The sequence below is a fragment of the Athalia rosae genome, chromosome 4 (assembly GCF_917208135.1).
Source record: "Athalia rosae chromosome 4, iyAthRosa1.1, whole genome shotgun sequence".
In the NCBI taxonomy this organism is placed as follows: Eukaryota; Metazoa; Arthropoda; class Insecta; order Hymenoptera; family Athaliidae; genus Athalia; species Athalia rosae.
Window position 1 is genome coordinate 16,347,898 of NC_064029.1, and position 16,966 is coordinate 16,364,863.

The window sequence follows — 16,966 nt, forward strand, 5'->3', positions numbered from 1 at the left end:
TTATTTTTACACCGGCCAAGGCGCTAAGACGACAATCAAATTATTCATTTAGTAGGAAACTCCAAATCTGCAGCAATTGGTCTAATTCTAAAGCAAAGAAGGTCGGCTACCAAAAACGCAAATGTATTTCCCAAGGTGTGAGTATGACAGCGAACTTGGGTTTTCCCGAAACCACCTATCACGTAATCTTATGACTCGATTTATCAAATAGTGAACTAGTTTTTCCATGTTCATTTGCACTGATATTTCAGATGAATGTTCTAACGTGATCAATATTATTCCAAAAGAGTCCCAGTCCTTTAAATGAAGAATAAGATAATTAGAAAAGAATAATCCACTACCCATCGCGTTGTTGGCTCATGGCCCATAGATAATAAATATCACCATCTGGTGTGAATTTTAATTGGAACATGAGGTTGATATATTTGATATTTTTTTTTCTGTTATCGCAATTAATCGTATATATGTAAAACTAAGAATCTATGAAGTTTCAAGTATGAGCATCGTTTCGCCATATCGGTACAGTGAAATTCATCGTTTTAGATAAGCACACTGTTGATCAAAGATACGAGCTGGAGTTGGGGTCCTATATGAATTATTTACACGTTTCCTGATAACATCGTTAATAATAACTTCGTACATAATTCATTTCATGTCGAGCGCAAAATTCCATATATTCTAAACACTTAAATTACTTAAACGTGAATATTTCAGTAAGAGTGATCTTTTAAAATTAAAAGAAAAAAATGTATCGTGCTCATCGGCGAATTCTCTACGAGTATGGTGCGGTGGGTATGCTGGTAAAAATTCTGAGTTTGTTCGTCACATTATTAGACTCAAATGAGCTTAATTCAAATTTGTAATTTACGCACTGATTAGCGTGTAGTGCGCGCGCCTCCCACAAAACGGAGGAAGCATTCATTCGTCGTGTGTGATGCGTCACGTCTGCATGCAAGGGAGGTTCGTGGGAGGGAAGTTTTAGGGGAGAAGTCGATGTATTCATCGAAGGTAGTAGCCTGGTGGATTTTATATTTTAGCGTAGCGCGCTCCAGCGTTCTGCGTCAGTAGGTTCTAGTGAGCTCTCCAAGTGTCGACCAACAGCTTGGTTTGCCTCAACAAGAACCGAACCATCCAACTTGTCGCCAGCAACTCAACTCTTATTGTTGGCAGCTCATCGCGTGTGTCGTCTGATATTTGTCGCATAGCTAAAAAGTCACGCACCACGACAGCCGCAGTGAATGAGAGTGTGAATTTTTTGAGTTGCATAAAAATGAAGGGTAGTGGGATAGATTGTGAATACAGGTGAATAATAATAATAAGTGGTGAATTTGTAAAGAGTAACGTGTTTCAAATGTGATTGCAGTGCTGCACTATTTAAATTTATTTCGTTATGAGCCTAATTTATTGTGGAATAATTGATCCGAGCTTTCGTTGTGGAAGAGGGTTGCGGTGTCGTCCTGTTCGTTTGTAATATACGTGGTTATAATGAAAGTAAATATTGATACAAAGGACAGATTATAACAAAGAAGGCGTTAGGGATGCAAAGGCCACACACCCCGCCGGGGCGGTTAAAGAGACACAAGATAACTAAGATGAAATAAAAAAACGAAAAACAGAAGAACGTGAGCCGAAATTAAACTACTTGCCGAATGAGTTCCAAATTCTTACAAAATGAGTTCCATGGTTAATACCCTGTACGGGTTCGCAATATTTTTTATGGTATTCTGGTGCGCAATGTGGATTGTACACGTTCTGGCGCTGGTTGCCGGCCGATGGAAATTGCACAGAAAAATCGCCCAGACTCCAACTTATGAAACCCCTCTACCAGGTGTTTCGATACTAAAACCCTTGATGGGAGTTGATCCGAACTTGTTTGGTAATTTGGAGACATTTTTCACCATGAACTACCCCGTTTACGAACTACTATTCTGTGTAGAAGACGATTCTGACCCTGCCCTAATGCTGGTTCACAAACTTATGGAAAACTACCCAGAAGTTGATGCAAGGCTTTTTGTTGGCGGCTGCACTGTTGGGGTGAATCCAAAAATAAACAACATCCACTTGGCATATGAGTCCGCGAAGCATGAGTTGATAATGATAAGTGACAGCGGTATTAAAATGAAGGAAGACACCCTCTTGGATATGACGAACTACATGACTGAAAAAGTTGCCCTAGTTCACCAGATGCCCTTCACTTGCGACCGTGAAGGTTTTGCTGCAGCCTATGAAAAAATATTCTTTGGAACTGTGCAATCCAGGATGTACTTAGCTGCTGATTTACTTCGTATAAATTGCCACACTGGGATGTCTGCGCTGCTGAGGAAAGCTCCACTCGATGAGGTTGGCGGTCTCAAAGCTTTTGGGATTTATCTAGCTGAAGATTTCTTCTATGCCAAATCGCTGACTGATAGAGGTTGGAGAACAACTGTCTCATCACAGCCTGCATTACAAAACAGCGGGCATTGCAAAGTCACCTTGTTTCAAGCGAGGCTAAGGAGATGGGCCAAACTGAGGGTTGCTATGCTTCCGTTGGTCATAGTCTTTGAGCCATTGAGTGAATGTTTATTACTTGGAGCTTGCGCCTCCTGGGCAGCAGGTTTGTTGTTCGACTGGGATTCTTTGGTGTTTTACCTTGTACACATACTCTTGTGGTTTATGCTTGATTGGACGTTGCTATGCATTGTACAAAATGGACCGCTACCTTTTAATAAACTAGAGTTTGTATGCGGCTGGTTACTCAGTGAAACTACAAGGCCGTACTTATTTGCTCAGGCAGTCCTCGACCCTCTGATACAGTGGAGATCCAGAGTTTATAGACTCAAGTGGGGTGGCATTGCAGAGGAAGTTAAAGCAAAAGTAAAATATTAGAAGATATTTTACATGTATTAATAATAGCTTTTATCGAATATTGCCAATATTGCATATTATTTACATGCTCATAAAGTATGCTCAATACCGTGCAATGATCTATGAGAACTGTACCTATAATAGGTATTAGCCTAGGTATCAACTCTATAATAATGTAACTTGACGCGTACTAGTATTTGCCAACCTTCTGTAACAGCGTCTGGTTCCTTTTTTCACTCAATCATCTTTACATACCGCAGCTTAACTTTATCTTGTTCCCAAATTTACAAGCAATTATTACTATACATAGGCAACAAAATCAGGCTACAACTACCTGTAATCAATAATATACAAAAGCGATGGATTAGTTCATTCACTGCACAAATAAATTATCAATCATCTGTGAGGTTTAGGATAAGAATAGGAATGATTTGTAGGCTGTTTTCGATTTCACTAGTGTAGATTTTAATTTGAAATGTTTGCTATCAATTATAAAATGTAAAAATCAGGAAATCTACTACTTGAAATAATGATAGCACTGATCAATTTTTAAATCAAAGCGATCTCTTTTTCCATGGTTGTTCCAGTAGTATATGTAACATTTGACTAGTTTAGGTGAGAATTTGATTTTTTCTGTAATATATAGGTTTTAAATCAAGTCCCAGCTTTATTGCGCTCAATACTAGTATACGTAACGTGTTTCTTGCTCGTTTTTTTACTGTATAGATAAATATTTTTTCTAATATTTTGTGCTGAGTATTCCTAATAATTCTTTAGAGGGTGCATCTCATCGTTTCGTGAGACGGAACCATATTGATTTACCTAGTTATTATACCTGCAGTATTAGATCCCTATCAGATCTGAAATCAACAAACCTAATAGTATTGAAATTGATCATTACAATACTTGGCATCAGTTTTGTCACGATCAAAGATCTATTTTCTCTTTATGACACTTTTGTGTGCGCAACTACTAAGATCATGTTTCTATTTTCTAACTAAAATTGTACATATAAAAGCTCTACATTCTTCTAGGTATCAATTTCGTTATTTTATTGGTTATTTAATTTTTTTTTTACAATTGTCATTATCTTTTTACTATTTCCGTACGCTTTGTTTACATCCTTATCAACCAAAATATTTGATTATCGCATGCCAAATCAGGTGCTACAGTGTGGCGAGCAAGTGATAACGATCAGTACGATTGAATATTTGTTAATAGCGATTAGGAATTTATAGATAAGTATATCATCTCAAAAGGTTGTTTGTCATCGTACATTATCAAAAAGTGCTGCTTTATTTTACATATCCCACCAATTTCATAAAGACTGTGTTTACATACATTCGTTAATTTATTTTTAATTTTCCTATTGAATTGCCAAAACGATAAAAAAATGAAAAAAATGAAAAAATTAAATAAATAAAATGAAATAAAATGATTCAAAATCAACAGCTATCCAAACTCACCTTCTGCCTTTATCAACGGTAATAAAAATATGTATACCTTTATAAATACACTTCACCGCTGCAGCAGAAAGAAAAGTATGTATGTACAACATGTACGCGACTATTGCTTTCCTCATTAAATTAAATCAATTTTATAACAAAATATAGAAACCGAGAGAGCAATGAAAAAGATTAATAAAAAAAAAATCAAATAAGAAATAATAAAATAAAGAATATAACAAATAAAATTAAAAAGAAAGGAACAGAAAAAACTGTGCAAAATTAGAAATTTCCAATTTATTGCACAACACAGATTTCTCTTACAATATACAATATTATACCGATGAATCATCATCGTCCATTCACATACACTCAAGTCCAATATTGGGCTCGACAATGTACTTATCAATTGATGCACATGAATTATAAATATCTATGTACCATACAAATGTATAAATAATATGTTATATAGCGGCCAAGTAAAGACGCGATTTTCATGTATTATTACATGGTGAAAAGAACAGTATCAAAGATCTGAAGTGTTTTCTGGTAACAAGTACACATGTATGCTGTAATACCTATACCTGTATATGCACAATTTAGTTATCATAATGCAATACCATTTATTAGACCAATTAAAATATAACGTAAAGATTGTCTGAATCAAATAAATAAATTGAAAATAATTAGCTAAAACCGGAGAAAAAGAGATTACAATTTTTAGAGAGAAACAAAAATATTATTGCGAGAAAATTTAAGTGTGAATATACCGAAGCAAAAAGAGATGTAATTTCTTTTAAGCAATTAAATATTATTGTAGTTTATTTCGTACGGAAAAAAAGAAATTGATGAATAAAAAAATTCTAGTGCTCAATATTATTTGTACAAACGATCAGCAATTGTCATATACATATTTGAGAAAAAGAACACGTATACAAGAAAATTAATAATTAAAGGAATACAGAAAACGATATGTAGTTGTGAATTTATCGCTTTTTTTCTATATAGAATAAAACAAATACATGATCTGATTAAGAAAAAAAATAATAATTACGTTGATATTTAACTTTAAAAGAAAAATTAATAGTCATTATCGATTAGTAATTGTTTATTATTTGATGGCTTCATTATACATTAAATATTTTAACTTGTATATATGCATATGAATCTAGTGTTACATTTATAACAAAAAAACCCTGCCGAGTTAGCTGCAGAAAATTGAACCTTTTTTTTCTCATTTTCATTGTAACATCGCCGTGCAAAATACACACACCGCATACCCGTATTATGAGATAATATCTTGCAGCTCCAATGCAGAATTCATGATCATGCAGTGCTAGTTATACACATGTATTTTACATTATGCAGCATACGCGAGTTGACGTTTTTTTTTTATTTCTTTCCATCTGCTATCAAATATATATTTATTCATTCGTTTAAAAAAATGAAAGAGAATGAAACAGATTGACAAATTGAATGTATGAATAAAAGTGAGAGATAAAAAAATTATAAAATTGCCTGCTCTTTTCGAAGATGGTTCAATGAAAATAAAGATAAAACTCAAATAATAGATAATGAAATTGAATAATAAAAAAAATAAATAAAAGAAAGCCTTACTAACCATATCTGAATTTGAATAAATATTATACATAGAAAATGCCACTCGCTTTTGCTGCTGCGTCTGATTTTTCGTATGTATGTATCTTCGTCTGTAACAATGTCCGTCTTTATAGATATAATATGATAATATGATCATGGAGAACTGAGATATATGCCGTTATAGTATTTGAAACAGAAAAAAATAAAAGACAAAATTAAAAGTGAAAAATTGAATTCAAAACAAAGATAAAAATTAATGAATGAAAAATTTAAATACGTAAAGACATTGCATCTATATCAGAAAGGAAAGAAATACTTATATCTGGGACTTACTAATATTATACATATACCTGTAGGTGTATACAAGATTGAATTGAGAAAATATGTTAATTACAACATCCACTGCGACGTGAGTACGAATTAAGTTAATTTAATGCCTTTATAAGCTTGGTATAAATATAAAATTTGGATCTAAGATTAATTAATAATAATATAGGATCGAATAAGTGGGACTAACCGTATCATATGTCGCGACAAATAACGATTATCTAAACGTTTACATATGCACATCATCTAAAATATTTTAACCTAAGAGACATGTATAATTCGTTGTGATATTTTATTTTGCTTGACTTGATTTTTTTCATCGACATCCCTCGTTCATTGTACATAATCATGTGAAAATATTTATTCCCATTTTATTTTGTCTATTACTTTATTTCATTTTTTGTTTGGAATTAAATGTACAAAGACAAAATAAAATGAATCAATAAATTGATGGAAAACTAAAATAAAGAAAATGAAAAGAAATTACAATAAATTTATCACCTCACATAATAACGCGGTTTGATTTGAGAAGTTCGTTAAATAAAAAAATTCTTTTCGAGTTTAAATTACATACATGTATTATGTACAGTTATAAATATATAAAATGTAAATAAAATATTAGATAATAACGATAATAGGATCAAAATAAAGTCGAACATAAAATTAGTGAAATAAAAATTTGAAGAAGGAAATAAAGACTTCAGTAATTTGCATCATTTTCGCGCACATAACGTGATATACATACACATTCTTGAAATAAATTGATTAACTAGTCGAAGTCATCAGGTTTTCTTCTTTCTTTTTATTGATATTTCTCGATTCGCGTCTGATTTTCTCTTTCCTAATTTCTACAATTTATTCAATATCTTGAAGTGTGATTATCATAAATATTGATAATATTGGCTCATACAGAATCCGAGAAAACCAAATTCAGAATGAAATCAAATAGTAAAGAAGATAAATTGATGAAAATAAAATACATATGTATTATGTGTACAGATACCTATCGAAAAAGAATTGATCAATGCGAAAAAAAAAAAGAAAAATCATGAAAAAAATTAATAAAGTGGCCAAGAAACGGCTGCAGTTGTGATCTCCGCTTATGATATTGTTACAGACATATGTATAGTGAGGATTTCTGCGCATGTGGAAATTTGTTTTCTCGAATTACATCACGTATAATTAAAACAGAATGGAACGCGTTCTAATCCGAAAAAATTCTGATTACAAAAGTGATGAAATAATTATTGCATCAATAAAAACTGGAAAAAAAAAACCAAGGCAAAAAGTTTTCTGCACGTACGTGGTACGATAATGAGTGATTGATTATAAAATGTATATCTAGTCAAATTTTCTCCCCTATCGCTCGCGTGTGTACATACCTATATTATCGAATCATCTTATAGATTTACGCAATAAATTTCAATGAACGCGATTATTTACTTATTATTACCAATTATATCAGTAAAATTAAGGTTTTTCAATTTCTTTCTTTAATCGAACGAACGAAGAAAAATGAATCTTTTCCATGCTCTTGATATGCAGAAATTGAAGTTGTAGTTACGTATAGAATGAACTATGATAAAAATCGTGCGGATGAAGACGAGAAAGATTCATAAATCATTGAAATGAATCATCGTATAATATTGCAGTTTCCTATGTTCTATATCTATATACATAAATATAGACATGCGGAAATTGTATTAGATCTGTAACATAGACTATTATAGTGTAGAATGTCTTAGCAATGTGTATGAAGACTAGCGAAGAAAACAAAAAAGAAAAAAATATTTAGGAAATACATATATGATATTAAAACATGAAATTTTTTTGAAAATCTTAATAAATTAAACACGTTATATTTGTGTGTTTGTGTGGAATTTTCGCATTTGTTATTATTTATGAATATAAAAGAAACTAAAACAAACTCCATACGGACCACCGCGCCAGGATATGAAAAATGATCTATAAGATACATCTAAATTATTTGAAAAAATGTTCGTTTATTAATTTTTAGAATATTCCAGTTACTTCCAAATCTGCAGCGCAGAAATCCTGTTTTGTCACACGCTATAGATTTATTATTACGATATTATTTAAGCATAAATATATTTCTGATTTTAAATAAAAAAAGTACCTACGCGGAAATCACTTACACGGTACACATACTCGATAATAAGTACCTCTATACTTACGAGTATAAAATATCACCGAAAAACATGCCAACATCTGATTTATCCTTATAACCATCATATACATATGTCTATAAATCGATTCAATGCGATACCCAAGAAGACAAACACTGGTATGTTGTACGCAAAAATTTAAATAATTTGTAATAAAAAAATTGAAGATTTTCGACAAAAACATTCAAATAAAATGGAAATAAAATGAAATAAGTTGTGTAGAACAGAACAATCGTTCATTACCGGGTCCTAAATTGTGTTGTCTAGAAAATTAAATTTTCTTATCTCTTTTTTGTTGTACCAAAGAATTAAAATAACATCATTCGCAATGATTTACACATAATTGCTTTATAATTTTAATGAAAATAAATGCTCAAGATTTTAGCTCGGTATTCCTTAATATTCTACACGTATTATGAATCTAATTTGTCAGATGACGCTATGGTTCGGTATGAGAATAATTCAACGCTGACGCATATGTAGAGACTGGTGGATTGTACTTATATGTCACACGAAATCGGATGGAATTAGCCTCGATTTCGTGATGAAATAAATTGAGTGAAATTAATTTTTTTTCTTTTTTTACGGGATTTACTCGGAGGAAAGAATTGGAGGAAAAAATTGCTCATGTATGCTTCAATATTGCGCTCTTTATCGTTCTTCAGAAGATAAATCACGTGATTTGATTATTATTGACGGGAGTTTGATTAAGTTGTGATAATTATCTCAGACATAAACCGTTGACTGCGATTATTTACGAATTATTCACCGATTCATGAATGACTCATCGAGATATCTTACTTTCCCTGCGCATATATATATAGTACAACGGTCCATCTTGTGCGCGATGATCTCGCGTTGACCATGACCTTGGACAACCAAAACTTGAAAGAACAAATCAGATGAATTGAAACAAAATTTTATTATCAGACAGAGAAAAAATGGATGGTGCAGATAAGAAGTTTAATTGCGGTTTGCAATGAATACGTGAATAATAATGAGATAAAATTGTGCGTCGAGTCGCATGGTATACTTCACGGATCATTAAATTTTTATCAATTTTGAAGATAATATTATCGAATTGTTAAGTTGAATATCGGGTTAAAAAAAACCTTCAAGGAAATGAATAAACCGTGCATATTTAGATACGGTGATCGCGTATAATATGAATGATCGTTATTTCGACAACAAGCATATCGAAGCTTTTGCTATGAAAAAAAAAAAATTTGGCTGAACAACTGTCTGCAGCTGCAGTTTACTCAATATATGTTATTACCTATGAGTATAGAACAATAATAATTTTACGCATAAGTTGAAAATTAATCGATAAGAATTGATCCAAATATAATATCAGTTGATTGAGCAATCGTTATTATTGATCTAAGAAAACAGAAAAAAAAAAGGAATAAAATATTAGAAAATGAATAAAAATGAATAAATGAACCCGAGTATTACGTGTATGTGAGAACGTTTACATTTACTCATATCATATACGAGACGTACAGCAAATTAGTATAGGTATTCTTCTTCTCAATTCTCTTTTTTCCTCTGCCGTTAGATAAGCTACGTTATTAAAAGCACTGGAGACGAATTAAAAAAAAAAAATTGTAAATAATTTCAACCTCAATTTATAGAAGGCTCTTTCATAACTTACCTAATTATCTAATCTGCACGGAAATAATTTTGATCACATGTAACAGTTATTATTACCATACATTAAAATGTCATTGCGTATCACATCCGCGAAGGACAACGTGATTTTTTTCTTTTTTGTCTCTTCAAACTAGCTTAAAATATCGAATGATATAATAATGTACGTATATACATATCATATTATTGAGTTATTGAGTGTAATAATAATTTGTAAAAAAATATTTAAAAAAAAATCTCGGTGATTACAAACGTTTATTTATAGACTTGTGTGAAGAAATTTTTTTTTCCTTCTTCAAAAATGTCGCTTCAGTTTTGAAAAATTTTGAAAATCTGTTTCCTTAATTCCACACCGGATTTTTGATCGGTTAATTTTTATTGAAAATCGCCGAGGTGAAAGAATAATTTCGCTTCGTCCATTTATTTTTCAATGCATATTACAGCGATTCTTCTCGAAAAGAAAAATGAACATAAATATAAATATGGTCGCGATGCCGTTACGGCATTATTAATCATTTAAATTGTAGGGTCCGTTGCACGAGCACGAACAACTCTCTTATACGACTATACGGAATCACTATATTTTTCAACTATCGGTTTATAACTTTTCAAGGATGAAAATACTGCACGATCCTGCAGCGTAAGTAACAAGCTGTGTATACATGCCGTACACTCTTACCTACGTACCGGTGTACATACGCAATACGGATACACTCTCGTTTCTAAGGTAACAAATATTTTGATTGATCAATTTTCACAAATTAACAATTACTCGCAGGTAGAAAAAATCAGGGAAATTATAAACCCCAGCATCGCACGCTGAGGGTCGTTCCTTGAAAAAGATCTTAAAATAAATATTCATTGTTTAACGATGATCAATTAATTATGCCAACATTGGACAAGATGAAGTAATTGAACGATATGTTTGAAGAAAATTGAAATTGTCAAAAATAAGGAAATAGAAGAGCGGAGAATAAGACCGTGGAGGAAAAAAAAAAACCATGTAACAGTCCCGTGCAAGTTTAAATTTAATTATTTATACATGAACATAATTGTATATTGATATAATAATTCACATTGTACATGTCTGTGATAATAAGTTTTAATTTGTGTTCATAATAATTGCGACGATATGGTTAGTCGATATACATTATACCAGCTATATTACATTACTATATAAATATTACAGCATGTTTTACTGCTACTTGCTGCTGCTGCTGCTGTCGCTGATGATGACGATGATGATGATGATGATATAACAATGATTCGCTATATTTCATAAATTATATAGCTGAACATATTGTCTTGTACATGATATAAATATGTAATATATTATGTATACGTACTTATTATAAATAATTGTGGAATTACCACGAACCATTGTTGAATCATTTGAGAGAACGAACGAACGAACGAACGAACGAAAGAAAAAATAAAATAACAAAACAAAAGACAAATAAGAACATCAAAAATTAACGAAGTGGTATACATATATTTAAAACGTACAGACTAAATATTGTAATTTATGAATGATGATCAATAAAAGCCATAATTACAGAATCATTAGATATACTAATTAACTATCCCGTTTTATCTCATGCGTACATAAGGCATGTGTTTCATTTTTCACCCAATAATTTATTAAATACGATACACACAACACTTGGGTATCGTATACGCTGCGCCTACTTATGTATTCACTTACATAGATGTGTTTGCGGTTCGTTAAATGAAAGATTTATTGCAGACCCTATCGGAGTTAGATTTTTTTTTTCTCTTTCCCGTCATATAATGCTACTCTGTACGGGATCGTTATAATCTTCGATGTAATACGAATCGAGGTAATTAAGCGATAGTGAATTTCACGTGTCAATTAATTATTCGGACGCGTCGAATGATTTTTTTTTTTCTACAATTATCCATCGCGATGTAACTTTGTGGTTTTCAATTTGAAAATTCGACGTAAAATATTGATTAATTCTTTTTCTTTTCAAATTACAAACAAAAATTGAAGATTGGATGAATAAATTTTCGTTCCAGCTGTCTAATGAAGACACATATTCATTCATAGAAACTAATCATATCTATCGTTGAAGAGTCAAGGATCTAAAATAATTGTACTAGCTGGTTATATCATTTATACATATCTACGTTCGTATCAGATAGAGTATAACGATGATAATTGAGAATAATAAATTCGTATAGTTATTAACAATAAAAAGGAGAAAAGGAAAATGAAAATGAAAATACGCGCGTTATTAATATTCTAATAATATTGACAATCGGCATGTGCATACCTATGTGTACGTGCGATACATAAACCTATATAGTTTTGCTCGCGATTTCCTAATAGTATATTTCACATATGTATACGTATCGATACGTATACAGGTATGTACGTACGTATGTACCTGCAGAAGTCAGAGGCAATCAATTTCACGTTGACCTATATATGAGAGTACGTACGTATGTCCGCAGTTAATAAACAGACAAATTCGATATTTGAATATAATTTTAAAATGAACGGTAGAAAAAAAATCATCAATATTCTCAATCGCAAAAATTTTACGGACAATATTCCCGAACGAATGATATTGATCATTCTAACGATTCAATCGCTTGTTAAATTGACTATTTGTACGGGAAAACCTTGTGCCACATAAAAGCTGAACTTCGCTGCTTGATAATGAAACAGGTATAGATATTTTACAAAATGATATTCCTATGAAATAGGAGAGACATTTTTTTTTCATTTTCTTAAATTTCTACATACATGTGCGTGAGAATCGAATACAGAATTTCCTGATTTTGAATGAAAAAAAGTGCTCAGAATTATTCTTTGTCATATTCGAAAGGCTTTCATAGCGTTGGCAAAATGTAGGAATAAAAATTTGAAGGGGGGTTTGATAGAAGAAAAAATATCGGGGGTTGTAGTTCGGTGAAATATTGGCACTGAATATCCCATGTATGCCAGGTATGTATACTGTAATTCTAGATTCACCGAGAATCGACTATTGCCATTTGACTGTAAGTCATATAACTAGATATAAACTATACACCTACAGAGATAGATTTTATATACATGCAAACATGTATGTAAGTACGTGTTTCGTCGAGCCTATACCTATGAATACTGTACGTCTTTCCAGTCGATATAGATTTCTTGTTAGCTTCTGCATTAACTCTTTATACCTCTTTCGGTAGACATACAATTACAGGAGAAAAAAGAAAAACCGGAAACACGATCGTATCAAAAACTTCATTACCAATAAGTATAATTGAATAAAATATCAATCGATACACGCGATCAGGATCTATATACCCTTTACACAATTACTCTGATTTAATTGCTGAACTCACAGCCGCCGGTTGGTTACCCTATTATATTTAGCATGTTGAAATTTTCAATGCGACAAAACATGAACAATGTGTACGTTGAATACGTTGTACCATCTACTTACATTCACAGAAGATAAAGTGATCTTTTTTTATATCTTCACTTGATCAAACACTTGATTCTCCAAAATTGCTGCATGAAAGATAAAAAAAATAAAATTCACTTACGTGGCAAATCAGGGCCATTCTTTTTTTCTCTTAATTTCTTTCGCATAAATTATTATACCTCATATTTATATAATACATAAGTATGTGTAAAGACGTAGATTCTTGCGGGAAAATATATGTAGGTATATCAGGTACAACTGTAGCTGTTTAATTGGGAAATTTTCGGTGACATGAAGAGAAAAGTCGTACATTTTTTATGATACGTTCTTATTTTTCATGTAAATTTTATCGTTGTATTGCTGTCATTGTTAACATTACTAGTTTGAATGTGGTGTGAGAATTACGCGTGCATCGCAACGGTAAAATAAATTTAATCGTTAACGACGAAAGTTTTTCCGCTTCACACGTGATTTTATCTTCGAAATCGATTGAGAGCGCACATGCAGGGGTTTCCTAGTTTGCGGAAATTTATTTACCGATTTGCATGTAAACGATGAATAAGAGGCAAGTGCACAGATCGATATCAATTCACGTCGCTTATGGGTCACGATATAGATTGATATGTGTTTTTTCTTTCTATCGAGTTTTTTTTTTTTTCTAATTTTTCAATCGCTGCAAAATCATTAAATCGATGAATTCGAATTATTATTGCACCCAGTGATTTTTAGTTCTTTAGTTATATTCGAGGTGACGCCACCGACAGGACGTTTTTGATTACCCCCTTCATCCCCCGGAATAAAATCAAAATAATGATATTAATCGTAATTTTGACGTCGATTAATTTCAAAAAAATTTCGAAACTGAATTAGATGATTTTTTTGCAACCTGCCATCGTAATGCAAATCATTGGTTGCATCGAAAAAAGAAAAGGAAGGGTAGCTAGGTATTGAAAAAATAATTTCTGGGACTTCAAAGAATATACCCCTAATTTCATCAAACAGTTTACAACATTATTTTCAATATACATATCTATGATTATAGTATGTTCTAATGAAATTAAAAAATGGAATTTTTTCTTCTAAACTTCGTCCCAATGCGTGATCATATATTTTCGGAACACCACATGCGATTTTCTATGCACATAGCATCCAAAAAATAAATTAATTGACGCCCCTAATTAATTAATTAATTATGAATATTTAATAGTCGTTGTCTGGGACAGCTCATTCTAGTGATTTAAAAATTTTATACGCTCTTGCGATGTATCTGGAATTTTCTATCGCGTAAAAGGGTAATGTTTTGCTATTCAGGTAAGCAAAATTCGGCAAAGGTCGCAGAGAGGTGACGCGTAAGCTGCGGAACAACAGGCGCTACAGCGTTCTCGCTTTCATTGTCTCGTCCGACTCTACCCGGTCTAGTTCGGTTCTACGTATTTAGAAATCGCTGTAAAATTCGAGTCTGTCCACCGGGTTTTAACGAGTGTTCGGAATCGTGATAATTTTCTAATTAGTTAGTCTAATCGTTCTACCGAATCTGAGTATTAATTGTAGACGCGATTAATGAAATTAAAAATTGTCTCGCGGTTAACTAAAAGTGACGCGTGTACTTCGGTGTTCCGTGCTCAGTTTTCGACCTGTTGCTGCTACGAATAAAAGTTTGTTTAGTTAATTTCGATGTGTGAGTTGATTTCATCGGATGTTTGCTGTCCTCGAAACATGGTGAGATGCAATTTTAATTGGCTTTTTTTTTTTTAATTTTATGCGACGCATTTTTACGCAGCACAACTGCGAAGGGTTGAAATTGCAATGCCTTGATTCGGTACGACTCAATTACGCGTTTCACCTGCTCTTATAAAAAAATTTGAGGGGTTCAGTTGCACTAGTATTTGATTTGAGAATTCCTTTATATTCTCAAACGTAAATTTTATCGAGTTTCGGTGTCTGGAAATGAGTAGTTATTTTGATATATGCGAAGTGTACTGCGTCGTTAGAGCGCCTAGAGGTCATACCTTTGTTTTTCGGCTCTGTACGACGCTGAAAATACAGGAGTGCGATTCAATCGTGACTGCGAACGCATTGCAGTATTATTTTCGTTCTTTGTTTCAATTTTCATTAGAAATTACGATACTTACTTTTTTCTCGTCATACCATAGATATATTATTATAGGATCCTGAGCTACTACGTCTACTGCATCTACAACAAATTCATCTCGCATCCACGATACAAAGGAGGATCCTGAGAATATTTAGCACCGAATTTCGTCTCTCCTGATTTTAAAAAATATGGTGAGTTCCCTAGTTCAATTTTTTGTGACGTCTCCTCCCTTGTTTTACCACGTGGCGTGGCGGTACCCTGCTTTTTGAAATAATTTTATACTAGATCAGGACACGCGTTTTCTAAATTTTCGAAAATATCCGGTGATCGATCTCCTTTGCGTCGATCACCGATGATTAGCAATGACATCTAATGATACCTTTTTGACGTTCATACTTTTTACGTGATTCAATTGAATTCTGTAGACCAGGATGTCTAATCATTGTGAAACTTTTTCTTCCCTCGCACACATTTTTTAGCCCTTAAATTTTATTAGCGCTTCATAAACAAATTCGAGATTTATTAAATTTATTCTTTGACTTCGAATTATTCTTCACTGAATTCATCAATTTATCGAAAACATTTAATTATCGAAAGTAAAGTCAGCCAAAGATTATCAATTTTGAGTAGATTTCGGCCTGACAAAAAACACCCCTTTGTTCAAATTTGTAAATTACGGCTTCGGTCGGGGCATGGGCAGCCTCTATATTTTTTCCACACACACCATAGGTCCACAGTAAGTTTTCGAACGAGATACCACGGCAATGAATGTGAGATATGAGTGAGAAGGAATGTTCGGAGAGCCGGCTCAAGTGTGAATCTCTTCATTTTCGTCAGTAAAATCATTTCTTGGATAAATATAGGTGAAAGGCAGGTATAGGTAAATTCATGTATCGCGAAGGGTTTTCATTTGGCATGTGTGTGCAGTGCGCGTGCATAATACGAGTGTGTAATTCACGCGAGATAGTTTTAACCGTTGGGCGGGATGTGGGCTGAGAAAAATGGGTAGGCAAGAAATCGGAACTGCGTTTTTTCTTTTCACAGCAATTCCAAGTGATCGATTGACTACGAAAGTTCATTGAACTGCATTATTTAATTTTCTGCAATATTCCAATTGCTTTTTTCCATCATCGAATGGTATTTTTTCCCCGCCTTTCGATCATTCGCAAACTCAAAGGTGAAAAATTAAATTCAATTTTATGGTCACTTGGAATGGGCAAGATACGTCCGCCTTGCTCTCCGTACCAGCCGTGGTGCATGGAAGTGAGGTGGACGTTGAGCTCGAAGACGTCGCGTCGAAGAGGATCACCGACCGTCACGCCACAAATTTCATGTATATCGTCAACCCTTTTCATTTCCATTCCCTTCGCTAAT

At 32.8% G+C, this 16,966-nt stretch overlaps 1 protein-coding gene across 1 annotated transcript; it reads left to right on the forward strand.

Annotated features, from left to right (window-relative positions):
- The first annotated feature begins 9 nt into the window (after positions 1–9).
- On the forward strand, positions 10–11,614 carry LOC105690044 (ceramide glucosyltransferase). The gene has a single exon (XM_012407535.3). It carries the CDS (start codon positions 1,672–1,674, stop codon positions 2,866–2,868), a length of 1,197 nt encoding a protein of 398 aa, XP_012262958.1. The 5' UTR covers positions 10–1,671; the 3' UTR covers positions 2,869–11,614.
- The last annotated feature ends 5,352 nt before the right edge of the window (positions 11,615–16,966 follow it).